The 27,149-nt window shown below is 45.5% G+C and overlaps 3 protein-coding genes across 9 annotated transcripts in view; 1 reads left to right on the forward strand and 2 right to left on the reverse strand.

The window, feature by feature from the left end:
- On the reverse strand, positions 1-7,530 carry UQCRH (ubiquinol-cytochrome c reductase hinge protein). Of its 2 annotated transcripts, XM_027108683.1 has the most exons (5): positions 7,069-7,271; positions 3,825-3,854; positions 3,199-3,346; positions 2,926-3,084; positions 1-222 (listed from the first exon to the last, which is right to left on the reverse strand). In XM_027108683.1, the coding sequence occupies exons 3-5, from the start codon at positions 3,259-3,261 to the stop codon at positions 190-192; spliced, it is 255 nt and encodes an 84-aa protein (XP_026964484.1). In that variant the 5' UTR covers positions 3,262-3,346; positions 3,825-3,854; positions 7,069-7,271; the 3' UTR covers positions 1-189. The 2 variants fall into 2 exon arrangements, with proteins under 2 accessions (XP_026964484.1, XP_026964483.1); XM_027108682.1 differs by lacking the exon at positions 3,199-3,346 and having other exon boundaries at positions 7,069-7,530.
- LRRC41 (leucine rich repeat containing 41) lies at positions 7,515-26,732 on the forward strand. 3 transcript variants are annotated; one of them, XM_027108630.1, is made up of 10 exons: positions 7,515-7,766; positions 11,373-11,459; positions 13,240-13,310; positions 19,466-20,609; positions 23,798-24,058; positions 24,600-24,764; positions 24,857-24,955; positions 25,498-25,620; positions 25,845-25,920; positions 26,036-26,732. In XM_027108630.1, the coding sequence occupies exons 1-10, from the start codon at positions 7,568-7,570 to the stop codon at positions 26,253-26,255; spliced, it is 2,445 nt and encodes an 814-aa protein (XP_026964431.1). In that variant the 5' UTR covers positions 7,515-7,567; the 3' UTR covers positions 26,256-26,732. The 3 variants fall into 3 exon arrangements, with proteins under 3 accessions (XP_026964431.1, XP_026964432.1, XP_026964433.1); XM_027108631.1 differs by lacking the exon at positions 25,498-25,620 and having other exon boundaries at positions 7,553-7,766; XM_027108632.1 differs by lacking the exon at positions 23,798-24,058 and having other exon boundaries at positions 7,553-7,766.
- Positions 21,836-27,149, reverse strand: part of RAD54L (RAD54 like) — a 30,889-nt gene continuing 25,575 nt past the window's right edge. For 2 of the 4 annotated variants that reach the window (XM_027108634.1, XM_027108637.1), the window contains exon 18: positions 26,656-27,063. In XM_027108634.1, the coding sequence (XP_026964435.1) occupies positions 26,853-27,063 (211 nt within the window). In that variant the 3' untranslated portion in view covers positions 26,656-26,852. Of the gene's footprint in view, positions 23,634-25,520; positions 25,635-26,655; positions 27,064-27,149 lie in introns of those variants that run through there. The other 2 variants (XM_027108636.1, XM_027108635.1) reach the window with 2 other exon arrangements.

Here is a 27,149-nt window from a genome sequence, read left to right on the forward strand (position 1 = left end):
TTGCTGATCACTGGACTTTATTAAGATGGAATCATTGATAATTACACAGAAGCTACCTGCCTAAGCCAAAAATCCTTGAGGTTCACATGAACTTAGTTACACAAATAAGAAACAAATGGCATGTTCAAAACCATAAGGAAATATCCCGAAGCCCGGGTGATGAAGGCTGAGGTGAACGAATCTGCACATTTACTTCAAGCTGTTAAAGAGTTTGTGGGCCACCTGGATGGAAAGAAAAGGATGTCATCAACTCGTATCTCTAATGTCATGAGCTACAAGGGCCTTCATAACCTCGAACAGTACTGCCTCTCCTCCCACCACTTGCCTTCTGACACCCCCACACCCTTCGTGAGCCCTAGTGAACTCCCTTCAATTACCTGACTCCTAGCTCCCTTCTAACCAGAACTCTCTTTCTCACTTTTTCATCTTTTAATTTTCCTTCAAAATCTAAACTTACATGTTATTTCCTGCAAGCTGTCTCTTAAAAAGCTCCTGTCCCTCCTGTCTTCCCCACAGAAACTTATGCCTCCCATATCACAGCGCTTATTAATTCAACAAATATTTATAAAACATCTACTATATGCCAGATACTGTTCTAGGTGCTGAGTGAGTCACAACGGTAAACAAGACAATATCTCTGTCTCCTCTGGAACTTAGAGAACAATGAGAAAGATAATATATATATACTTTGATAGTGATAAATGCTATGAGGAAAATAAAATAGGGGCAGGGGGAGGGAATAGCAACTTTAAATAGAAGGGTCAGTAAAGGCTATCCTGAGGTTACACCCAAGAGATTTACCAGTTTACTAACCGTTCTACTTCTGTCTCTGCTGGCTTATAACTCAGTGTAGAACGGGACTATGCTTGTCTCATTCCCAGATCTTAACCTAGTGTTGCCTCATAAAAGTATTATAATAATATAACATTTACCATTTTAGCCATTTTAAACTATCCATTTCTGTGGCATTAAGTAATTCACATTGTCCTGCAACCATCAACTTCCAGAACTTTTTCATTTTTCCCAACTGAAACTCCGTACCCATTAAATAATAATTCTCATTTCCCCCTCCCTCCAACCCCTGGCAACTACTATTCAATTTTCTGTCTCAATCAATCTGACTACTCTAGATGCCTCATATAAATGGAATGATATTTGTTCTTTTGTGTTTGGTTTATTTCACTTAGCATGTTTTCAAGGTTCACCCATGTTATAGCATGTGTCGTTTCCTTCCATTTTAAGGCTCAATAATATTCCATTATATGTGTATACCACATTTTGTTTATCCATCCCACCAATGGACACTTGGGTTGCACCCACCTTTTGGCTATTGTGAATGCTATGAATATGAACATGTATGCACAAATATCTATTCAAGTCCCTGAACAGAGTCTCAATTCTTTTGGGTGTAAACCAAGAATTGGAATTGCTGGATCATATGGTACTATGTTTAATTTTTTAAGTAAAGTACTTATTTCTTTTTATTGCCAAATAATATTCCTTTATATGGATAAATCACATTTTATATATCCATTTATCAGTTGTTTTGTTTCCAATTGTGGCTATTACGAATAATGCTTCTATGAATATCTGTATATAAGTTTGTGTAGAGATGTTTTCATTTCTCTTGGGTATGTAACTACAAGTGGAATTGCCGGGTCATATGTTAACTCTACGTTTAACCTTCTGAAGAACTGCCAGACTTTTCCATAGGGCTGTACCAATTTACATTCCCATAAGCAGTGTATAGGAGGTTTCCAGTTTTTCCACATCACCAACACATTTTTCTTCATGATATGGAGAATTGTATATAAATGTTCCCTCTTTCCACTAAAATCATGTTGGAAAAAAAGTTGTATGAATAATTATATATAAACCAGAGGATGGATAAAATATGAATATATATCAATGGAAAAGAATATAATGCCTCTTCATAATATTTTACATGTACATGTGTTTATTATGATTTCATTTTTGTTTAAAAATCTGCTAGTATATACCAGAAAATGTGGTAATCTCTAGACAGTATGATTTCAGTTGGATTTTTGTCTTTATAAAAAAAAATTTCCAGGGAATTCCCTGGTAGTCCAGTGGTTAGGACTCCGTGCTTCCACTGCAGGGGTCACAGGTTCAATCCCTGGTTGGAGAACTAAGATTCTGCAAGCCACGTGGTGCAGCCAGAAAAAAAAAACAAACAAAAATAATTTTTTCCTTAACTATCACAATGTGTTTAATATGAGCCTGTGTATGAGTATGTGTACATGTACATTTGTGTGTTTGCATTGTATATTATAGAATTAAAACAAAATACCTAAATTGGGATTGCTGAAGCATAAATTATGGAAGTTGCCTGAGTGGAGATCATTAACTATTTTACTAGTTATTTAAACTATTAAATAGTGGGGAGTTTATTGATTTATTGACCCCCTTCACCCATTTCTCCCTATCTTTTTGATTATAGCCATCCTTGAGGTATGAAGTGGTATCTCATTGTGGTTTTGATTTGCATTTCCCTAAGAGCGTTAAGCATCTTTTCATATGCTTATTAGCCACCCAATCAGTTTTAACATAAACAATCATATTGAACTTTGCCTACCCTGTAATTTATGAAAATACCTTACTGTTATATGTAAGGGAGTCAAACACAAGTTTACTTAAAAAAGCAAAACAAAACAAACAACTTTTGTACCAACTATTATGTACAAGACACACTGGAGGATATAAATTATTTTAAAGAGTAGACTTTCGTACTTAAAAATACAAAATCCAGTTTCCCCACTGTTTAGCAGTGTAAATTAGAACATCACTTCTCTTCTGTGAGCCTCAGTTTCAGCACTGTCCTGTCTCTAGGATGAAAAGGTGGTCAGCACCAAGTCTTCCCTGGCCACTATAAGCTTTCCCCTTCCTGACCTTAGGCTGACTTACACAGTGGTCCCTTGCATGCAAGAAGTCTAAGAGCTCCTCTGTGCAATCCTCTGTCTGTGACCTGGAGGATACACGCTCATCACAGAGCTCTAGCTGCTCCCGAGCCTTTACACATTTCTCCAGCTGCTCGCATTGCTCTCTCACTGTTGTTAGGGGATCCTGAATGAGAAACATACACACACACAGAAAACCAAAATGGGGGTTTTAGGAAACCCACAAACCATAAGCTTTGATTAATACAACCACCAAACCAAGGTGCTGCCTCTGAATTACCGTGCAGAAGGCCAGCTGGCAGAGCCACACTGCCGCCAGAAATGGCAGAATGGGGTCTCCCATTCAATTCTGATGCTAAGTAGTAGGGGAAAGTTTCACATTCCTGCCTTCCAGGGTTGCCAGTACGCACTGAAAGCCTCAGTCCTATCTGAAAAACAAGGTGGTAAAGGAAACCTGGCCAAACTTGAAGTAGATCTATAGGAGGCCTTACTTGTTAACACAGCATTTTGGGATATGTAATGTCTGTGAATTTCAATTCCCTTCGTCTGACAACCAGGCCTATGCACCCCAGCTGCCCAGCTAGAAGGGTAATGTTACATGGAGAAGGACAATCTAAGAAAGGTTCCTTCTAGAATTTTTATTAAACCACAGATAGCATATGATTGAGTACCAGGCCTTCAAGATGCTACTCTGCTCCCTGATACCATGACTGGAGAAGCCTCAAACCCAGAGAAGACTCAGCTTCCCAGGCCCACACGCCCCCCAAACAGTGTACAGGAGGTATTAAAGGATTTTTCCACTCCCATTCTCTCTAAGGTGTCAAGACTCCTTAAATTGCCCTTAGAGTTTCATGAAACTCAAACTTTCTTTTACTGAGAAGGTTCCAAACCTGAGACAGCTCTTACCACTAATTCCTCCTCCTCCTCCTCTTCTTCCTACAAAACGAAAACAAAATTAATGTCAGCAGCAATTTTATAATACATATATTCCCAATCATATTGATGTTGTAATCACTGAGGATAGACATTATTAATCTTTTTATATTTTCTGTATTTTATGATGATTTGATGTTTTAGGAGACGTGCTAATCCTGGAGACAGCCCCTCCCAGGACTGGCTAATTTCTAGAGTTAGCAAACAACTTGCCTGGGGGCACACATTTCCTAGCAAACCAACCAATCCAAAACCCTTCTCAACAACCACCTTTCTCTAACTCTCCTACACTAAACCAATTATTGCCCCTGCACTAATCACATCAGGGCTAAGTGTCAAACAAACAGGGACCAGCCCAAAGTCCACCACGAAATTATCCACTCTTAAACTTGCTAGAGCACACCTATCCTGCCTCACTCATTCCATTTTCCTTCTGCTCCTGATTGATCCAAGCACTTCCCCATGTGGCCCTGGGTGGTATGGCCTACCCCCTTCTCTTGGGAACTATAAGTAATAAACTCTTCTTTCAAAAACAGTTGTCTCATCTTAGTTATGCTTTGAAGAAGGGTGATAAATATTCTAGACAGGGCCACTTCAACTTTTTACCAATTATACAATTTAAATTATTTTTTAATAAATTATAAAGTAGTTTAAATTAAAAAAAAAAAAAGTTGTCTCCATGCTTGTAACCTTATCCTACCTGATTAAAACAAGTCCTGGGTATATTTCAACAAGGACACACAATTTCACATTCATCAGCAACAAACTTAAGTGTGCACAACATTCTAATATTTATAAGCACTTTCATATCTGTAATGATTTGATTAATCACAACAGTCCCTTAAGGGGCTCCCAGTTTAGGAAAAACAAACACTAATTAAACATTTTCTGATATAGGTTCAAGCTGTCATATTAAAACTGCCATATCAATTTTAATGTATAGATTTTACAAATACTATGCTATATGTAATACCTAACTATATCTGTAGTGTATATGTAATATATTTATGCTCATTAAATGTTTTAATTTTTTCTGGAAAAAAAAAAGATTCAGGCTGTCAGATGTTCATATGGAATCTGCATAACTTAAGTATTTTATTCTAAATTCTGGTAGGTCCCAGTATTACCAGAAATAGCTAAATTTAATCCTCACACCCCAAACCAAGTTAGGAAGAAAGCTAATATTTTTTTTTTCCTAGGCTCTGAACTTGAATTGGGAACATGAAAATAGCCAGACCTAAACTCTACTTTAGCCAGAGCTTAACTAAAGATAGTTTCAGTCACTGCTTTTTGGCTTGCTGAGCTCCCAGGACACTAAGTAGATTAACAACATAAGTGCACCAAAGGTCTACACAACTCCATTCACAAGCTTGAAAACATCAAGCCCTACCTGTTACTCCTGATTCAGGTGCACAACCTTCCAAGAGGAGCAGTGTAAAAAAAATTCCCCTTGGGAGCAACAGCATAGGCCTGAATCTGTGGCTTAGCATAGTCTGATCAGTAACTCAACCTGCCAAAAGTAAGGCATTTGCGTGACTGTGCATGCATGTGTCCACATTTGGGGGAAGGGAAAGAAAAGGTATACATACAGAAAAAAAGAACTAGCTCAGAGATCCTTCACTGTGTTTACAAAATTCCAATACAATCTGCCCCATTCTCTACCATGACCTTCAGTGAAGGGACCAAAGCTCATGAAAGCTGGGAGTGAGGGGTAGGGCAGGTTCAACTGTAACCCAGGCTATTTATTCTTACAATTAGCAAAGGTGTCTTCTAAACATGAAGATGTTACTTAGGAGGTAAAATTCTAGTTTTCCATTAAACAAGGTTTCTTAACCTTACTCTTTAAAAAAATTCATCCTGAATGAAGTTTTTCCAGAAAACTGAAACCACATTCTGCGTGAGTTAGAAACTGGAAATTAGCATCCTAGAAGCAAGACCTTTATATCCTTTCCCTATTAGCAATGCTACTACACTGATCATTTTATGTCTTTGATAATTTTCTGACAAAAGTATCATGGCATGTTTTGGGAAAACAAATCCAAATACAAGTCTGAATATAGACTACTTCATGTAAAACTTCATGTCAATGAGAAAAACCAAGGTCACACTACATAAAAAGATTCAATCTCCAAGAGGAACAGGTTCTTCATAACAAACTTCAGTTTTCTTATTTTAAAATTGACTACTTGTTTGCTTTCTTTTCCCTCATCTACTGCTGTGGTGAGCCCTACTTAACTTTCTGGTATACTTCCAGCTGAACTTCTTGAGGCTGGCTCCACTTCTTTCTGGTCCTCTTTCTCATAATAAGACTAGAAAAAATTATGGGATAAACTAGTTTCCAACTATTCTGAACCCACAGCTGTCGGGAAGTGACCAGAAAACAAAGAAAAGACAGGAAATATGATGGGAAACAAAAAACTAGCTGGCTTCTGTAAAACTGTGTAACACTGTGGCTAAGTCTTGGCTCTGGAACCATGCTGCTTGGGTTCAATTCCTGGCTCCAATATTTACTAGCTGTGTGTCCTCAGACAAGATATTTAACCTCTCTATGCTTGTTTCCTCATCTGTAAAATGGCAACATTAAGAGTACCTAATTCTTACCTCACAGGACTATTGTGTGGCTTAAATGATTTAGTACATACAAAGCACTTGGAATCGTTAAGCAGCCAATAAATTATTATTACGTTGGCATTCTCAGTCAGGGAAAGAGCTCCCTCTTTTATCACAGAATTATACCGCACATCCCCACACTGTCCCCAAAGACACCTCCCCCTCCCTCCACCCAAAGAAAAAGAAAACACGTTTTCACAGAAACTAGCGTTAAGGCCAGCTGCCCGGAACCTCCACAGAAGATATGGCAGGATTCCCGACCCGAGCTGAGGCGAGGGCTGGGTTGGTCCGCTTGCTCCCAAACCCGACAAACTAGGGGCTCTGAACACCTGACTGACTAAAAACACAGGCACTGCTTTTACAAAAGTTTAGTCCACACAGCATTTTCGTTCTCGTTAAACCTTCACCACATTCATAGAATGGGCAAGCCAAGGCCCAGAGAAAACCTAGTCATCTACTTGCCCAAGGTCACTCGACGAACTCCTGGGAAGGGTTCAGGGAACCAGCTCTCCCGACCCTGCAAACCCTACGGGGGAAACGTTTTTTGTCGGGCTAGGTCCTGAGCCTCAGGGCTACGAAGAGGGTCGAGTCGCTCGCCCGGTCTTACCTCATTGGGATCTCCGGACCCGGTCAGCATCCTTTGCTCTTCCTCCAGCACCATGTCCGACTGCTGTTGTGGATTCAACACGAGCAGCAACAGCGGCACCTATTCCACTTCAGGATCAAGAAGGACTTGTAAGGGTCACTCAGCGGATATCCGGCGATCTGGCCGGAAGTGCGGCAGACTAGTCGTGGTCGCGAACACACGCTCCGATTGGCATGTACTACTGCTCAGAGGCAGGGAATGGGGGTAGCTGGTATTTGCACCAGAGGAGGATTTGCTAAGGAATTATCCCCTTAGTCATGCCAGACCAAAACATATTGACCCTTGGAATTTACTTGAAATATTGGCTTCTAAGAGACTTGGAAAGTATGCAGAAGTATTCGATGTTCCTTTAGCGCAATTCCCAGTCTTCCCCACATCGCTGATGGAACCGTCCTAACTGCTGACCTTTTCAAGATGGCGGCCCGCGAATGCTACTCTCGGGCTCGCGCACCTCCCCAAGATGGCGGCGCCCGAGGCCTGGCGCGCCCGGAGTTGCTGGTTCTGTGAGGTAGCGGCGGCAACGACCATGGAGGCCACGTCCCGGGAGGCGGCGCCAGCGAAGAGCTCGGCCTCGGGCCCCAGCGCTCCCCCCGCCCTGTTCGAGCTGTGCGGGCGGGCGGTGAGCGCCCATATGGGGGTTCTGGAAAGCGGGGTGTGGGGTAAGTCGCGGGGTGAGGGGCTACCTCTGGCAACGAGCGGAGACGGCCCAGCGGCCGGGGGGCGCGGGGGGCGAGGCCGGGAGGCCTGGAGCAAGGCCCAGCCCGGGGCACTGGAAGCCAGACCTTTGGGTCGGAGCATGAATTCCGTGACTGACAGGACTGGGCACAGTAAAGGCGGAGACCAAACCGGCAGGTGGACCCGCACCGCGGCCTGGCCGGGGGGCGCGGGGGGCGAGGCCAGGAGGCCCGGTCTGGGGCGAAGCGGGCCGGGCGACAGAGGCAGGACTGACTAGCCGGGCTGTGGGCTCCGAAGTGACACTCGGGCTGGGCCGGGCTGAGGAGTCTCGGATGTCTAACGGACGGTCAGGGATGGCCCTTCTGCTTGGGGGCGGGGGCCGAGGTTGCGAGGCCCGGACGGAGGCCAGGAGGCCCGGAGGCCCGGCCCGGGGCCACCTAACCAGACTGACGGCGCGGGGCCTCCGGCGTCTGCTTGACAGACCGCGGGGGCCGAGACTCCGGAGGCCAAGCTGCTGAGCGAGGGCAGCCAGTGGACTGGAGAGCGAGGGGATGGGGCTGCCAGAGAGGCTGAAAGGCTCGGGGCGCCGAGGCCTGTCTGACGGCCCGGGGCTGGAGGGAGCGAACAGACGGCCAGGGCCTCGGATGCCAAACTGACTGAGCGACGGACTGACGGGCAGGGCACGGAGCGCCGGAGGCCGCTCGGATTGGCCGGAGCGGCGAGGAAGGGCCAGAGAGCGGGTGAAGGGAGGCCGGGAGAGGATCAGCAATCGACGGAGGCGCGAATGACGGACAGGCGGGAAGGGCCACGGAGGCCCCAGGCGGGGCGACGGCCCGGGGATCCCGAACTGGGAGGGGGCGCGGCGCCGCTAGGAGGCCTGGGTCCGAGTGGAGTGAAAGGAGGCCCGGGCCTGAGAGCGGCCGAGACCGCCAGGCCCGGCCTGGGTTGAGGGCGCCCAGGCTGAGAAGCACAGGCGGGCGGCCTAGGGCGCTGGGATGAGGGCCTGGGAGGGTGAGCCGACTAGCCCGGCCGGGGGGCCTGGGAATACGGCGGCGGGGTGGGCCGGGTAACGGAGGAGGGAGGCCTGCGGGCGGATGGGCACGAGGAGGCCGGGCCGTGGGGTGGGTACCGCTGGTCGCAGTCTGGCAGCTGAGGAGGAAAGCGCGGGTGAGCGACCTGGGCACCGACGGTGAGAGTGAAAGAGAGGAAAGTGAGAGGTCTGGGGGTAGGCCTGCCCGCACGGGACGGAGGGAGGCCTTGGGCCTGACTGACTGCTGGTGTGAGGGGGTGGGGCCCGGAGGCCAGGGCTGAAGTTGGGTGAGGAGATGGCAGGCCAGGCCGAGGGCCCGGGGAGGGGGAGGGGGTGGCAGGAGAGGAGGCCCTGGGCCTTGGGGGGGGTGTCTAGAGTAGGCCTCAGGAATGGTGGTGGTGGTGCTTTTGCGAGGAGGAAGGCCCGTGTAAGGTCAGGAGTCGGGGCTTGATGTCCTGGGATGGGGGTTTGGGTTACACGCTTGAGGAGGCCGATGTGGAGAAAAGGCCCTGGCGTTTGGGGGGTTGGGCCTCCAGGAATGAGCCCCAAAGCTGTGGAGTGGTTAAGGAGGTCCAGGGATGGAGGAAGGCCCTTGGTGGTGGTGGTGGTGGGGACGGATCCTGAAGAGGCCCAAGTGCCTTGTCTGCTGGGGGAAGACTGTTAGAAGTCCTCAGGCCTAGTGAGGGGGAGGGGATTGTGGAGGCCCTGGACCAACAGCTAAAAGAGTAGAGTCAGGCTGACTCATGGGCAATGGGAGAAGAGTCTCAGTGGATCTGTGCAGGAGGCTCAGAAAAATCCTGGGGAATGTGGAAGAAGGTACAGTGGATCTGGCAGTGTCAGCCTGGACCTTCCAGAATGCTAAACCTGGCTACCAGGGCAGAGGACTGGGGGTGGAGGCCCAAAGTTGGGAAGGGGAAGCATTGACGATGTGGGCTGGAAAGAAGCAAGGAAGAGCCTGGCTTAAGAAGAATGGAGAAAGGTACAGAGGAGTTTGTGAATAACGGGATGAGAATCCCTGTGGCTGTGAGAGGGGATGGCTAAACAGGGGAGCATTATGGACAGAGGAGGAAGAGCTCCTATGGGCCTAGCCCAGGTGGACAGTCACACAGAATCAAGCTAGGTCTCTTAGAAGGGCCAAGTAAGAGGCCTGCTAAGCAATGCTATTTTGGAGGAAGGTCTCAGTGTGGGCTAACAGCCAGGAAAGCCTTCCTGGAAGTAGTGCACTAGCTTTTCTTTGTGTAGAGAGAGAAGAGGGGAAAATGAGTAAAGGCAGCAGGAAAGGATATAATGAGGAATAAAATAGGTATGTTATACCTTGAATGCCAGGATATGGAACTTGGACTTTATTTTGAATGCAGTAGAGTGACTACATTAGTATAATAGCATAGGGAATTAATGCTTTTCTTCAGCAGGTACATTGAGTACCTACTATGTAGAAAGAATTGTACTAGGCTCTTGGATATCTAGACTCAGTTATTGCATAAGTAAAGATAAAAGGAGATCCTGGAATGTAAGTTTTGAAAGAATTTTCTCAAGTATCATGATCTTAAGACTTGTTCTTGGCAGGACAGAGATGCTTTTGACAGGATAAGAATAATAATAGCTAAAGTTTAGTGAGATTATGGACAGGCATAGTCTTCAAAAGATTATGAGCATGGTCTCCTTTAATTTTCACAACAATCTTAAGAGGTAGTTATTATTATCTCAATTTTAAAATTGAGGAAACTGAGGCTCAAAGACATTAATTTGTCCATGAATTCATAATTAAGTGGTACAATCAGGATTTCACCCAGTTTTGTCCAATCTAGAGATTAAACCATTTAGCCACAATACTGTAATGCCTCTCAGATCTAGGGAAGTTAGCAAGAGCAAGTTTTGTTTTTAAGATATATTGAATTAAGAGTATAGAGCCTAATTATTTCTATTCTTCATAGGAAAGTGCTAGTTCAGGGTATAGTGGGAGCCCAAAGGATGGAAGTGGCCAGTTTGGAAGACTGGGAAGGGATTTCAGGAAAGGCTTAATAAAGGGCATGTGATACGTGAAAGATGAGTAATTGATATGCTGAAAATGGCAAGAACATTCCCAGTGGAGAGAACAGCATGACAAAGGCACAGGCAGAAAGCAGGGAGTTAGGTAACTGAAAAAAGTAGTTTATTATGGCTGAAGTGTAGGAGGCAAAGCAGGGAGCTGGAGAAGTTAGTAGGGCCCAGATTATGAAAAATTATGTGATTTTTTAAAATCACACATACTCAAAAGGACCTTTTAAATGAGGAATGGTCCATTAGGCTTGGGCAGAAGTGAACTGCCAGCTCCTAAATGAGCCTATCAGCTTGCTTTGTGGGGTTATCTCACCCTTGAAGACTGCATGCCCCTGAAATTCCAGCTGCCAACTAAGTGGCTGAAGATAAGTGGACCAGAGTTTGAATTAAACTTAGGTTAGCTTCTATAAGTTCCACTCGTCAAGTGAGAAGTCTTGCCCTTCTGTTTTCCTTTCCAGTAGGATAAATAATGCTTGCAACTCTGGGAGAAAAAAGTAAATTTTATGTTTGGTTTTTGTAGCCCTCCCAGGCCCAATACTTCAAAGCATCTTACCTCTGCTCAATATATATTACTTGGAGAGGATTGAGGAAACTGCCCTCAAGAAAGGTGAGTGTTTTTCTGTCTTTTTTTCAGTCACTGATTGTAAGCAAGGCACCATGATGTTCTTCAGGTAAATATTACACCTGATACCTGCATAGAACTTCATGCTTTTCAAAAGTACCCTCACACCTATTTTCTTATCTGATTTCTCAATGTCCTGTGAAACACAAAACAAGTATGTGATCCCTATTATACTAATAAAAAAGAAACCACAGGCACACAACAATTAATAGCAAAGCCAAATAGAACCCAGACCTTTTGCAGGATCTTAGTTCCCCGACCAGGGATTGAACCCAGGCTCCGGCAGTGAAAGCAGCAAATCCTAACCACTGGACAGCCAGGGAATTCCTGAACACAGATCTTTTTTTTTTTAAGTTATTTTTTAAAATTAATTTATTTATTTTTGGCTGCATTGGGTCTTCGTTGCTGCACACGGGCTTTCTATAGTTGTGGTGCACGGGCTTCTCATTGCAGTGGCTTCTCTTGTTACAGAGCACGGGCTTTAGGCACATGGGCTTCAGTAGTTGTAGCTCACGGGCTCAGTAGTTGTGGCTTGTGGGCTCTAGAGCATAGACTCAGTAGTTGTGGCACACGGACTTAATTGCTCTGCACCATGTGGGATCTTCCTGGACCAGAGCTCGAACCCTATGTCCCCTGCATTGGCAGGCGGATTTTTAACCACTGCGCCACCAGGGAAGCCCCAGATCTTTTTTTTTTTTAAATAAACTTCAGTTACGACAATGTATTTTTTTAAATTCATTATTTATTTATTTTTGGCTGCATTGAGTCTTAGTTGCAGCACGCGGGATCTTCATTGAGGCATGCAGAATCTTTCACTGCGGCGCCCGGGCTTCTCTCTAGTTGTGGCATGTGGGTTTTCTCTTCTCTAGTTGTGGCATGCAGGCTCCAGGGCATGTGGGCTCCAGAGTTGTGGCGTGCAGGTTCCAGAGCGCGTGGGCTCTGTAGTTTGTGGTATGAGGGCCCTCTAGTTGAGGCGTGCGAGCTCAGTAGTTGTGGCACGCGGGCTTAGTTGCCCCACAGCACGCGGGACCTTAGTTCTCTGACCAGGGATCGAACCCGTGTCCATTGCATTGTAAGGAGAATTCTTTACCACTGGAGCACCAGGGAAGTCCCGAACCCAGATCTTTTGAATCTTTTTTTTTTTTTTTTTTTTGCGGTACGCGGGCCTCTCACCGCCGCGGCCTCTCCCGTTGCGGAGCACAGGCTCCGGACACGCAGGCTCAGCGGCCATGCTTCCCGGGCCCAGCCGCTCCGCGGCACATGGGATCTTCCCAGACCGGGGCATGAACCCACGTCCCCCGCATCGGCAGGCGGACTCCCAACTACTACGCCACCAGGGAAGCCCCTTTTGAATCTTTTGAATTAGTTTTTCTAATTTATCAAGCTGCCTCCCAAACCCTTCATTGGACACATCTGTTAATAGCTAACATTCATCTAACTAACCCTGTTCCAAGCACTGTCTTAGGCACTTTACCTGGGGAAACTCATTTAATATTTTCAACAACTCTGTGAAATTGCTATTAACAACTACATTTTATACATAAGGAAACTGAGGTACAGAAAAATTAAGTATCTTGCCCAAGGTTACACTGCTAGACTATGGTTTGCTGATATTTGAAGCCAGGCAGTCTGTCGTTAGAGCCAGTGCTCTTTACCACTCTGCCATGTTGCTCCTGTGAACCTAGAAAAGGACATTAAAAGGCTGATGTACTTCACTCATGGAGACCAAGGAGCAGCCAAGTAAATGTGATATTTCTCTCTACAGGCCTCTCCACTCAGGCCATTTGGCGCCGACTATGGGATGAGCTGATGAAGACAAGGCCTTCCAGTTTGGAAGTAAGTTAAGGCACCAGGTAGAACTCTGGCCTGACTTTGCACAGTGAAAGCAGGAATAGCACACAAACACAAGCTGGGTACTGGTAAAGTGCAGGGGCAGGCATGGAATGAATTTGGGAAGAGGTCTCTGATGGCTTGTCACGAAGTTCTTTTCATTTGACATTTGTCACTGACTTGCTTGTTCACCATGTTTGCAGGTGACACAAAACAGGGAAAGGTAGTGATCACAATGGATGGCAGAACCTGGATTCAGATCTTGACAGGGCTGGAGCAATGGTCAAACCTAACAAGATGAAAGTTAGCAGAATAAACCAACTCTCCACTTGAGTCTAAAAAATTCTAATTGCATGACCTCAGGGTAGTGGGTGGAGGGGTCTGGCTCAGCAGCAGCTAGAATAAAAAAGATTAAGGGGGTTTAGTCTACATTGTGCTAAAGCCACTCATATAATGACTATATCCTGAGCTGTGTGAACTAATGTAACTATAATGTAGACTGAAAGACAAGGGGGATGATAGACCTGCTTGACTCTGCAGTGGTCAGGCTATCCCTGGAGTATGGAGAAAGAAGTCAAAGCCACATCATGTGAGTCACATTTGGAAGACTGGAGATGTTTTTCCTGAAAAAGAGAAGACTTGGGGAACATGAACTGTCTTGAAATATTTGAAAGAGGGATTAACAGACTTCTTCTGGGTGGAAGCTAAAGGAGGATAAATTTTTGCTAAACTGTAGAATTTTTAAACTCTGAGGTTATTGGTGATGAAACAAGCTAATTCCAGAGGTAATAAGCTTCCCATCACTAAGTGTTTAATAGAGTCTGGATAACCCCACCTGACACAAGGGTACTGTATCAATAGAAGAAGTTTGGCATTGTTGGAGATATTGGACAAGATACTTTTAGGGGTCCTCTTAGCCCTTAGAATAATAAGATTCTATTATTCATTGGTTCAAATATAACTCACTGGAGCTCTCATTTAAACAGAATTCCTTTTACTGCTCCATAATTCGGTGACAGGACAGATTGAGTTCAATAAACATTTACTCAGACTTACCACATACCACATCTTATGCTGAATATTAGAGGTACAGACACAATCCCTAATCTTGAGGAACTGTCAGTTTAGTGGGGAAATCTGCAAACAAATACATCATGTATGGTAGGCCAAGTGGTATGATCGAGTGTAGCGAGAAGGTTGAAGGAAAAGGGAGTAAGAAATTCTTTCCTAGGAAGTAGTATTTGAACTGGGCTTTATATAGTGAATGAGGCCAAATGACAAGAGAACAAGCTTTTATCAGAAATTGGAGATTTATTTTGTGGGGATACACTAGGTTCAGTAATAACATTCAGCTCCATATCCTTCAGCTTTTCCACTTCTAGATGTAGATGCAGCCCCTGGAGTTCAGCATAATGACATTGAGGCCCAATGAAATTATCAGGCATTATGTATAGGAGTTAGGCCTTATGAGGAAGGGAAGTGGACACAAGAATGTTAAGAAACGGCAACAGCTTCCTGCAACCTTTAAAGAAACATGAGATTCACTTTGTCACAGTGTCTCCCAAGTAGTATGGTTGACTAACAGGTGATGGAGACTGTAATATCTTTCTCTTTGAGAAAGCTTTTTCCACCATTATCTCAAGCTTCCTGGGAAGGAATGTCTATTTGTTATCTGTTTCCTTGTCTCAGAGTATTTCAGAATATATAGGAAGCCCCAGGCCTGGTGGCCTAACAGTCACCTACGCAGAAGTCCTGACTTGGAGCATCATATCCATTCCAGAGGGTGTCTGCTTCCACTTCCCACTTTTGCATAACAGTAACCTTCACTTCATTCATAATTCAGACAGTTATTGAGTGACTATTCAGTTCCAGGCACTATGCTAGGTTCTAGGTATATAGTGGTGAGCAAGATAGAGTACCTGGTTGCTTATGGAGCAATAGTGTTTCAGACTGTGTAGTACTAGTGTATATGTGTATTAAGAGATCTGCAGAATAAAATAGATATTCTGGAGACAAAGCAATGGGGAAATGAAGGATTATTCAATCAGTGGTTCTCTAGTAACTGGTTAACCATTTGGAAAAAATAAAGTTAGAGCCTCACTTTACAATATACTCAATTTCTATACAGATTAAAGATTACATTGTAAAAAGTAAAAGCACAAAACAGTTTTAAAAAAGAATAAAGGTGACTGGTTATCTAATCTCAGGGTGGAGAGTACTAGTAAATAGGCAGAACCAAAAAAGAAAATATGGACACATCTGGCCACATAAAATGCCAACACTATAAATACAATTTAAAAGGCACGTAAAAGAATGTTTGCAACAATATTTGCAATATAAAAGGATACAGAAGATAAGACAGGTGAACAGTAGAATAAAATGAATACAGATTTGGACAAGTTTCAAAATATACAAAAATCTCCAGTAAAGTAAAAAATGTTCAATCTCATTAATAATAAAAAAATGGGAAAGTAAAATTATACCTCTTAAATTAGTGAAGTATTGTTTTAATTTGGTTTTGTTTTAAAAGATAATTCCAGGGGTGGGTAGGACTTGCATTTTAATATGCTGGTGGTGGGAGCAGAAATGTTACAACTTTCTTGGTGGGCAATCTGGTGATAATTGTCAAGAGTCTTTAAAATATTCAAATTCTTCAACTAGAAATTTTTAAGAAGTATATATCTTATGGTATATAAAATTGAGATACTCGTGAAGATTTATTTCCAGATGTTCATTACAGCAAAGTTTAATATAAAAAGCTAGAAACAATTTAAGTATTCAATAATATAGAAATTATTAAATATAGTACATCCATATTTTCAAAATATTAATAAAGTCATTCTAAAAATATTTAAATACGTGGTGGTAAAAATGTTTAATGATGTGGTGATATGTAATGTTTAAAAAAAAAGCCCAGCATTTGAAACTGTTCAGAATTGTCTCAGTGTTATAAACACAAATACCTATAGCTCATCACATATACATATACACTCCAAAAAGTTGGTTTACACATGATTTTTGATTTGCTTCCTTATAGTTCCACAAACAATATTTCTGTTATCGGAAAAACAGTGGACGATATATAGTTTATGAGCATTTGCAGGCTCTAACAGTTTAGTACAAGAAAATATTTAGCTCTCCCTAGTTTGTACACACTTCTTCCTTCCCTACCAGTACCTGAGCTGCCAGCCCGTTGTGGATGGGCCAAGGACTGATTGTGTTGGTAAGCAAATGTCATGTCACCTCTTTGGTGGTGCCTTATTTCCCCTACTCTCCCCCAAAAGAAAGTATTTAAATCACTTTGCATTGTCTGAACTATAGTGTATGAACTATAGTGTACAGGTCCACAAAATGAGTGGTTTGGACTAGATCTCTCAGGTATTTTTCAGCTTTGAAGTTTTAGCATAGAATCTTCTACAAGGTGGTGATGGAATAAAATGCAGTGAATTGCTATCTGCTTATGCATTAATTCATGAGAAAGAAGCCATTGCAATAGTCAACTAATTTTACATACTCATTTAATTTTCACAACAACTCTGTCATGTAGGTATAGTTTTCTTCCTCAGTTTACAGATGATGAAACTGAGGCAGAAAGAGGAAAAGTGACTTACCTAAGGTGACAGTTCATGAATGGCTGACCGGACATTCAAGTTGAGGCAGTCTGGCTCTGGAGTGCATGCTCTTAATCACTATGTCATGCTGCTTTCACTGTGGTTATCACAGGTTCTGGGGTGTTCCAATTTCAAATATTCTCTCCTATTGTCTTTGTAAACCAATAAAATGTCTGAAAAACCCAAGTATTTAGTTATCTAAAGTTCATATTCCACATGCCTTATAGTCGGAAACAGCCACAATATCTTGGTTCACGTTCACATATTTGTCCATATTTTAGGCCCAGATCTCATGGTAACCATCTATTTCACTTGTGAAGTTGAAGCCTTGCTAGGGATACCTGCAAGTATTTTTCAAGGCTGTGTGGGCCAGCAAATGTGTGAAAAAAGTGCTAGAATGAGGCAGGATTAAAGGATTCAGGAATACCCTCTTAGCTTCCACTTAAGGCTAAGTAGAGATTTGGTTGCCAGGTATTTTTTTCTGCTGCCCTCAGGCCCCCACACTGCTGCTGGAGGGGCCTTTCTTACTTGTTGTGCCATGCAGTTAGCTTAAACATGAAGTCGTTCCTAATTATTACCACAGCAGGGTCTTGGGGAATAGCTAGGGCAAAAGGAATGACACGTTTGCCTGAGAATAGGGGCCCACCTCCTGCCTGCCAAGAACCTCATATAAACTGAGGGTCAGTCTGGTATGAGGGAATGCACGGAGGCAGGGTAGATACCAAAGGAAGTATCTTATTTTTAGCCTTTGGGAACCTCAGGCCCCACCACCTTCAGGTTGAATAAGCACCCTGCTTAACAGGCTCTGCCTCCATCCAGTCCATTTCACATTTCCCATGTGGGGTAATTATTATCATTAACAGAAGTTACATTTTGTATTTTACAGTTTACAAGGTGCTTTAAACTTGCACTGTCTCATTTGATCTTCACAACAAACCTGTGAAGCAGGTGATATTATCCACATTTTACAGATGAATAAAGAGGTTTAAAGAGGTCCAGAGTATAGTGGCAGAGCTGGCACTTTTATGAAAGTCATCAGACTTTCTATGCACCTTAGGAGAGAATGGGGACTTAGAGAAATACTTAGAGAAATATCAATATTTGTTTCAATGTGTCCTCTGGGGGTAGGTAGCAGTAATTCCTAATCTCTGATATATACATCAGAATCATCTGGGGAAGGTTTAAAAAATAAAGATGCATGGACCTTACCTCAGATGTAACATAATATAATCACCAAGTCCGGGTACATGGCATATGAATTTTGGGAAAAAGCTCCACAGTAAATTCTGATGTATATCAAAGCTTAAAAATCACTTGTGGAAAAAAAAAATCACTTGTGTTCAGTTCTTCTAAATGTATCAGAATAGCCTGATGAAATCTCATACCCATCAAAGCAAAGTATTGCCTTGGAGAAAACTAAGGCACTAGTTTTCTAGTTGCTGCCTCCTCTCCAGGAATTTCTAATCTGGTTGGGATGAGATGTGTATACAGGAAGAGACTCAACACCATGAGACATATGTACCAACATCTAAGACCTGAGTAGTCAGTATCAGAGTACCAACATGAGAGGTAGGGGGGAGGGGTAGAAAGTGGGGCAGACACTCAATGAGACCAACAGCCTCAAAGAGCAAAATGTTGGTAGGTCTTCATGAAGTCTATTTGATCTGGCAATGGAGAGCATTTCTGGCAGAGGTAGGAAAGGAAAAAGAAGGCACGTTTGGGTCAGTGAGGTGACCAGTTTCGCCAGAGCAAAGCATTCATGAGCAAGGTGTGGCAGATAAAGCTTCTCAGGTAGGCAGAGGCTATATTGTGGACAGCTTTCCCTGCCAGTCTGAGGAACTTCAAATGTGTTGCAGCACTGATCCCCTAAGCAGTGGGGAGACATTAGGGGTTTTAAAGGAGAATAATGTAATCAGAGTTTTGTTTTTTAATACAAAGATGAACCCAGTGGACTTGTGCAAAAGTTTGGGAAGGGGAACAAGCAGAGGAATCAGGAAGCTAATGAAGTAGCCAGGTGTTAGGTGATAAGGGTCTGAACAAAGGTGGTAGCGTTAAGAATGGAAAGTTAGGATCAGGTTCTAAAAACAAGTGTGGAAGAACTTACAGGGTTGAATGTTTCACTTGGGAGGCACTATAGTAATAGTCTCTGGAACCAAATTTCCTGGGTTCCAATCCTTTTTTTTTTTTTGGCTATGCCGTGTGGCTTGTGGGATCTTGGTTCCCCGACCAGGGATTGAACCTGGGCCCTCAGAAGTGAGAGCTCAGAGTCCTAACCACTGAATCACCAGGGAATTCCCTCCTGGGTTCAGATCCTAATCCTGCCCCTTAACTGTGTAACCACAGGCAATAACATTTGTGCCTTGGTTTTCTTACCTGTAAAATGGATCTAATAGTAATATATACCTCAAAGATGTGAGGATTAAATGAACTTGCATACATTATTTAGAATGTTACCTGGCTCGGTAAACAGCTAGCTATTGGAAGGAAGGAAACTGGGTTCCATGGGTAGCACTTAGTATCACAGCTGTCTGGAATGTTCTCTGCTTTCAGAGCGTGACCTGTTGGCGAGCCAAGTTTATGGAGGCCTTTTTTTCCCATGTTCTACGTGGGACCATTGATGTGTCTTCTGACAGGCGTCTTTGTGACCAGCGCTTCTCACCTCTCCTGCATAGCTCCCGCCATGTCCGGCAGCTCACCATCTGCAACATGCTGCAGGGTGCGACTGAGCTGGTGGCTGAGCCCAATCGCAGGGTTCTGGAGACCCTGGCCAGTTCCCTGCACACCCTCAAGTTCCGCCACCTGCTTTTCTCTGATGTGGCTGCTCAGCAGTCACTTCGGCAGCTGTTGCATCAGCTTATTCACCATGGGGCTGTCAGCCAGGTGTCGCTGTACTCCTGGCCTGTACCTGAGTCAGCCCTTTTCATTCTTATCCTCACCATGAGTGCTGGCTTCTGGCAGCCAGGCCCCGGTGGCCCACCCTGCCGCCTCTGTGGAGAGGCCTCCCGAGGCCGGGCCCCATCCCGAGATGAAGGGTCCCTCCTGCTGGGCTCACGCCGGCCTCGCCGGGATGCTGCTGAGCGATGTGCTGCAGCCCTGATGGCCTCCCGGCGGAAGAGTGAAGCCAAGCAGACGGCCAGAGGTGCACCTGCCGCTCGGGTAACACGCCGGAGCACACAGGAGAGCCTGACAGCAGGCGGGACAGACCCTAAGAGGGAGCCGCTCCCTCCAGCCACTTCCCATGAGGCTCCTGGCACCAAACGCCCACCCTCTGCTCCAGCCACCACCTCCTCTGCCTCTGCTTCTTCTTCCACATCCTCATCTAAACGGGCTCCAGCTAGCTCAGCCCCACAGCCTAAGCCCCTAAAGCGTTTTAAGCGAGCTGCAGGGAAGAAGGGTGCTCGCACCCGTCAGGGGTCTGGTGCTGAATCTGAAGACCTATATGACTTTGTTTTCATTGTGGCGGGTGAGAAAGAGGATGGGGAAGAGATGGAGATCGGGGAAGTGGCTTGTGGAGCACTGGATGGATCAGATCCCAGTTGCCTGGGGCTTCCAGCACTGGAGGCCTCCCAAAGATTCCGCAGCATTTCCACCTTGGAGCTCTTCACGGTTCCACTCTCCACAGAGGCGGCTCTGACACTGTGCCACCTGCTGAGCTCCTGGGTGTCTCTGGAGAGCCTCACACTCTCCTATAATGGTGAGTGCCCTGGAGGGGCAGGGGTTGGGTCTCCCAGCAGCACCAGCTGTGTGCCCAACCCTGTGGAGGGGAATAGGGGGTATGATCAGGAAGCTGCCTCCTCACAGGGAGGCAGAAGGCGCACACATGATATAGTGGCAGACTGTCGGTGCTAGAGAAGATGAACACAAGGTCTACAGGCTTGATTTAGTTGGAAGCAGGGGTTCCTGAGGGACAATGAGAATCTGAAGAATGAGTCTACCTTAGATATGGTAGGCAAACCAAGGACAGGTGGGAGAATATAGTGTATACAGGGCCAACCAGGACTGAGGTTGGATCTCACTAATCATACCAAAGCAGCTATATAAAAAGGTGTGGGATACCTTTTTTAAAAAAAAATCAGACCAGCAACCTGCAAAACAGCCCTCAGTTCTTTCCCATCTGGTTGTGCCCAGCTAGCCAAATTTCAGTTCTGGCTAAATCCAGCAATCTGCCTAGGTTGCTGAACACTGCTAGAGAAAGTCACACAACTGCAGATTGGTGCTACTATATACATTCATGGTCATCATCCTCATATGAACCCTGTCTGCAACATCAGTTCCATTCCTACCCTACCACTTCAGACCCTTCTTTTCCTCTCAGCAGATGACCACCTACTTCACAGAAAATAGAAGCCATCACACATGAACTCCTTCAACATGTTAACCAACCTAGAAACTCCTACACCTGCACTCTTCCTTTCTTCCTTCATCACAATGGGAGAAATGGCTGCCCTATCTAAGGCTAACTCTTCTGCCTGTGCCTGGATACATAACCTCTTAACTCCTTAGGAAAGCACATTTTTCAAATGCCTCAATAAGAGCTAACTTTTATATACTGCCTACTATGCATCTGGCATATTTTAAATATTCTTTTTTTAAAAATTATTTTATTTATTTATTATTTTTGGCTGCATTGGGTCTTCATTGCTGCACGCGGGCTTTCTCTGTTGCAGCGAGTGGGGGCTACTCTTTGTTGCGGTGTGAGGGCTTCTCACTGCAGTGGCTTCTCTTGTTGCGGAGCATGGGCTCTAGGCGCGCAGGCTTCAGTAGTTGTGGCTCGAGGGCTCTAGAGCGCAGGCTCAGTAGTTGCGGCACACGGGCTTAGTTGCTCCGCGGCATGTGGGATCTTCCCGGACCAGGGCTTGAACCCGTGTGCCCTGCATTGGCAGGCAGATTCTTAACCACTGCGCCACTGGGGAAGCCCCTTTAAATATTCTTTAACTAATTTAATCCTTACAATTTAATCCTTACAAGTGACTTGCCCAGGATAAGTTAGTAAATTGTAGAGCTAGAATTCAAACCCAGGTAACCTGGCTCCAGAACTCATGCTTATAAACCACTTAATGCTGCCTCTCTTCTCTCAATCAGGTATCCACCAAAAACTACCACCACCACCTCCATCTATTCCATTTATTAACTGTCCTATTCTTCCATGCCCTTCAGAGACAACCTTAAGAGTCATCTGTGCCCTCTTCTCTCACAGCCACTCCAGCCTTGCTTCCACCCTGTCTACTGTATCAAGGACCTCGAGGTGACCAACGTCATCCTTGTTGCTAAGTCCAATATATACCTTTCAGTCATCTTAAATTAATTCTCGGCATCATCTGCTATTAAGTATTGTCTTCTTCGTGAAATAGTCTCATTTCTACTACCTCAAAATTTTCTGAGTTTTTTTTTTCCTCCCTTTCTGGACATTACTTCTCTCTTAATGTTCAGAGATCCTCAAAACTCTCCCAGTTTACACATGCTTACTGGACTTCGTTTCAAAAGACCAACTATGCTGAAGACACCCCCATTTTATGACATTAGCCCAGATCCTCCTCCTAAACTCCAGACCTATTTATCCATCTGACAACTAGATATCACAGGATTCATAAACCACACTCCCCAACCTGAATGCGTCTTCTTCCTTCTAAACAGACCTTCCTTCTGTTCTCAGTGACATCACAGATTCAGTTGCTCAAAAAAAGCCTGGATTCTCTTACGCCACATATATTTGGCTACCAGGTGGTGCAATCTCTCAGATTCATTTATCTCCACATTCTTAATTCAGACTACCATTACCTCTCATCTGGATTCACCATTTCAGCAGTTCCTTCTGACTCCATACACACCATACAACTCATTTTTTACACTGCAACCCAAGCATTTTCAAGACTGCAAATCTGTCAATCATCTAAAAATTCAACGGCTTCTTGTCACTGTATGTTTTTACTTAGAGGGCCATTCATGTTCTTACCCTGCTTACCTCTATAGTTGAATCGTCCCTCCCTCATACTTTACACACCAGCCACATTGAGTATTTCTCAGTTCTTGGAACCTGCCACTCTTTCTCCTTCAGGTCTTGATATATGCCAAGTTCACTCTGCCAGTCACTCCTCCTCCTTTTAGCCTCTCTTTTATGTTCTTTAGGACTCAGCCAGAGAGTCTTTACTGACGAAAGCTAAATTGGGTGTTAAGTACCCATCCTTTTACTTCCACAGCACTCTACTTCCCCAGTTCCCATCATCTGCTTTTGTTATCAGGCAGTATAGGCAGGAACAAGATCTGCTGCTCATGACTACCTAGCAGAAAAACAAGCTTACCAGGTGCTTACCATGGGTAAGGTTTAGTTGAATGAATGAATCAAAAGGAGCCTGCTCAGTCCAAGGAGAGATAAAGGTGTGGCTTCCAAGGAATTATTTGCTCTGTGGCATTAAGCAACTGCCCTAACCTTTCTGGATCCTACTCCCTTCTGTGGGATGTGGTTATCGTTTTCGGCCCTATTCCCACCCAATGAATTTAAAAGTATTCCCTATTGGATCACTGTCACTCTCCTGCTTAGTTTTCAGATGTTCCCCATGACCTATAGGAAAAGTCCAGAGATCTCTGCTGCTGTCTGGGCCCATCAATCAGCTAGCAGCCACATGCTGTCCCACCACATCCTATCTTCTGTTTTGTGACTCTGCCCTGACTGATGTTTGAGGGCATGGCCCAGTAGAGGCGGCATCAGTAAGCTGGGTACCTGAGGAAAAAGCAAGACAATGGATGAATAGCTGAGAATGATTTAAAATAATCTGAGCCAAAGCTCAGATTTGGTAGTTATCAACAGAAATATTTGGAGTTGTATCTGAGTATTACCCCTACTGATACTCCCACATGACTGACCCAATCTCTTTCCTGCCATAGGCCTGGGCTCTAATATCTTCCGCCTGCTAGATAGCCTGCGGGCCCTGTCAAGCCAGGCTGGATGCCGCCTCCGTGCCCTGCATCTCAGTGACCTGTTCTCACCACTGCCCATCCTGGAGCTGACACGTGCCATTGTGCGAGCCCTGCCCCTGTTGCGGGTCCTCTCTATTCGTGTCGACCACCCTAGCCAGAGGGACAACCCTGCAGTACCAGGGAATGCAGGGCCCCCTAGCCACATAATTGGGGATGAGGAGATACCAGGTGAAGTACTATGCGCGTGTGTCTATCTCCACAGACGTGTGCAGGTCTATTTGTGTGGGGAAGGCAAAAGATCTCTAATCCAGGCCAGTCACCACACATTCCTGGCTTATCTGTAATTTGTTGCCTTTAGAGCCCGTTCTTAAAGATAACCATGGGTTGGATAGATCCCAGACCAACACTAGCCCCGTAGGGAGTGACTATGGCAGATCTGTCTCCAGAAAGGGGTCTGAACCAAAACAGACCTGACCGTTAGACTACATTGGGTCCCCATGCTGTATGTCCCCTTAGTTCCTGCATGTCTCATATGCCACCATGCTGCATACTCTACTTGTGTCTGATTAGTTGTGTTCTTGGATTAAAAGCACCGTTAAGGACAAGGACTAAATCGTATATTAGCATACTGCCTCGCATATAGTAGGCACTCAAGGACAAGTAGACGAATAAATGATTTTTCAGTGAATCCTTTAAGGACAGGATGGGACCTGCAATGGGAGAGAAGTAGCAATGGCCAGCTGTAATCTTCTCTCCCTACCATATCCAGAAAACTGCCTGGAACAGCTGGAGATGGGATTTCCACGGGGAGCCCAGCCAGCCCCACTGCTCTGCTCTGTACTGAAGGCCTCAGGTTCTCTGCAGCAGCTGTCCCTGGATAGTGCCACCTTTGCCTCTCCCCAAGATTTTGGGCTTGTGTTGCAGACACTCAAAGGTAGGACCCAGTTAGAATGGTAAAGGGAAAATAGAAGGGGACTTTGCATTGTTCTTTGAGAACACTAAGGTCCATAAACTTTCCCGATCCAGAGTACAACCTAGCTCTGAAAAGGCTGAGCTTCCACGACATGAATCTGGCTGACTGTCAGAGTGAGGTGCTGTTTTTGCTCCAGAATCTGACTCTTCAAGGTAAGTTCATCCAGAGCCTGGGGCATTCGTGGGTCCTCACTGCAGATCTGCCACGGTCTCACTGAAGGAGCAAGCCACTGTTCTTTTCTTGGCCTTATGTCAACTATAAAATGATCACAGAACCTGCATCACCTTCCTTCTAAAGGGTCCCCTACTCAACTCTTCCTATACTAAACATGGGAAATTACTCACTTGGAGAGTGCTTCACCTAAAAGTTTTTCTTACCTTCCAGTGGCTGACAAATGATGGTGGTGGGAAGGGATAAATGTGCTGCCAGGAGCCCCCTCATAGACTTGTAGCTAATGCCCACCCCTGCATAGAAGGAAGTGTATGGAGGTCTGTGCAGAGAGCCTCCCCTGTAGGCTCAATCTCTGGTTTGAATACTGACTTAGTTGCAGCCTTGCTTGGGGTTTTGGACAAATTATTTTCTCCTTCTGGGACTCTGTAAAATGCTCATATACCCCTTGCTAAGGCCCTGGGGCCGGAGGGGCAGCACCAGTTCTCATGCTGCCATCAGAACTTATTCCACTTTCTCTTGACAGAGATTACCTTCTCCTTCTGCCGTCTGTTTGAGAAGCGCCCGGCCCAATTTCTGCCTGAGATGGTTGCTGCTATGAAGGGCAACTCCACACTGAAGGGCCTCCGGCTGCCAGGGAACCGCCTGGGTGGGGGCAGGGCCCTGAGGAGGGAGAGGGGGAAGGAGCCAGTCCTTTGACCTAGAAATTCAGTGGGTGAAGGCATACACCTCTCCACTGGGAAGACGGGGGTTGGGATATAGTTGTGCTGGGGCTTTAGGAGTCTGGGCTTCTCCCCAGCCAGAACTGGGTTGGGATACCCTTGTTCCCTGTTCTTGGGTAGAGGTGATGAGTATTTCTCCCCTTCTCCCCAGGGAATGCTGGCCTACTGGCCCTGGCAGATGTATTCTCAGAGGATTCATCCTCCTCTCTGTGTCAGCTGGATATCAGGTACATGTGGGTGTAGGGAAGGTGAAGGGAGGGCAACGACAAGGGATGGAGCTGCAGGGACACAGACCAGGGATTAGTTGACTCCTGGGTGTCTAATCCTTCTCACCCCTACCAGTTCCAACTGCATCAAGCCAGATGGGCTTCTGGAGTTTGCCAAGCGGCTGGAGCGCTGGGGCCGTGGGGCCTTTGGTCACCTGCGCCTCTTCCAGAACTGGCTGGACCAGGATGCAGTCACAGCCAGGGAAGCCATCCGACGGCTCCGCGCCACCTGCCATGTGGTTAGCGACTCGTGGGACTCATCCCAAGCCTTCGCAGATTATGTCAGCACCATGTGATGGGCCCATGCCTCACAGGCCCATACTCAGTACCATCAGCTTGCAGGGGCTGAGGCATGGGCTGCCCAGAACTCCCAACCACCAATTCTATCTTTCTCTTTCTGTCACCTTTTTTCTCTTTCTTCCTTTTGCCCTTGCACTGAGGTCTTGGACGCCTTGATGGGGCCCAGCAAAGGCATTCCCACAACTGGGTTTAGAGCCTTTGGGCTCCTTACTCAGTACCCTGGGCCAGGAGGTCACAGTGGTCATTAATCACTGAGGACAGACCCCACCCCCTTCCCTGCCCCAGGGTTCCTGCTTTCCCTCCTCAAGCAGTTACCCAGGCTTTAGTGAAGTGTAGGAGTGCCCACTACCAGGCCTCTCCTCTACTGGGCTCACCATGCTGCTCCCAGGCCTCAGTCCCTTTCATACCTTTATTCCTTTCTTTTTTTTAACCAAAAAAGTTTTTCTTATAAAATAAATTTTGGGCAAACATCATGCAGCCCTTCTTGATGATTTTTCTCTCAGAGAACAAAATTCAACAGTGCCCTATGGGGCAGGGAGCCCCCTTTCCCCAACTTCTTCCTCTTAACAGCTACACACCAGACCAGCTGGTTATCAGTGGAGGCCCTGCTGCTCCTCATGGGAATGCTGGTGGAAGACGAAGGTGATGGCAGTGGAAGCAGCATCCCAGGCAGCCTGGAGTACCTCATCCTTGAGCCCCCGCTTATCAGTGCTATGGTTCCACTGAGCCAGGTCTGAGGTGCAGTCAGAACCATCAGGGGGTGGCCAGACCTGGTGGTTGTTGACACAGCGGTGGCAGCGCAACCTGCGGGCAGAGGACAGAGCTGTGGTTACTGTAGATCCCATCTCCATGCTGTGTAGGGTGTTCAGAGGTAATGGCCAGCAGGGCAC

The sequence above is a fragment of the Aethalodelphis obliquidens genome, unplaced genomic scaffold, assembly GCF_003676395.1.
Source record: "Aethalodelphis obliquidens isolate GAN/ISIS:26980383/991018 unplaced genomic scaffold, ASM367639v1 scaffold9, whole genome shotgun sequence".
NCBI classification, from domain to species: Eukaryota; Metazoa; Chordata; class Mammalia; order Artiodactyla; family Delphinidae; genus Aethalodelphis; species Aethalodelphis obliquidens.

Excerpts from the sequence above, each read along its gene's own strand:
- LRRC41 (XM_027108630.1), top strand. The coding sequence starts at position 7,568 with ATGGCGGCGCCCGAGGCCTGGCGCGCCCGGAGTTGCTGGTTCTGTGAG. Across the intron at positions 24,059-24,599 it reads TGGGGATGAGGAGATACCAG|AAAACTGCCTGGAACAGCTG; the intron begins GTGAAGTACTAT and ends TACCATATCCAG. Across the intron at positions 25,621-25,844 it reads GCTGCCAGGGAACCGCCTGG|GGAATGCTGGCCTACTGGCC; the intron begins GTGGGGGCAGGG and ends CCTTCTCCCCAG.
- UQCRH (XM_027108682.1), bottom strand. The coding sequence starts at position 7,122 with ATGGTGCTGGAGGAAGAGCAAAGGATGCTGACCGGGTCCGGAGATCCC. Across the intron at positions 3,085-3,824 it reads AGGAGGAGGAGGAATTAGTG|GATCCCCTAACAACAGTGAG; the intron begins GTAAGAGCTGTC and ends TTTCTCATTCAG. Across the intron at positions 223-2,925 it reads TGCATGCAAGGGACCACTGT|GTGGCCCACAAACTCTTTAA; the intron begins GTAAGTCAGCCT and ends CTTTCCATCCAG.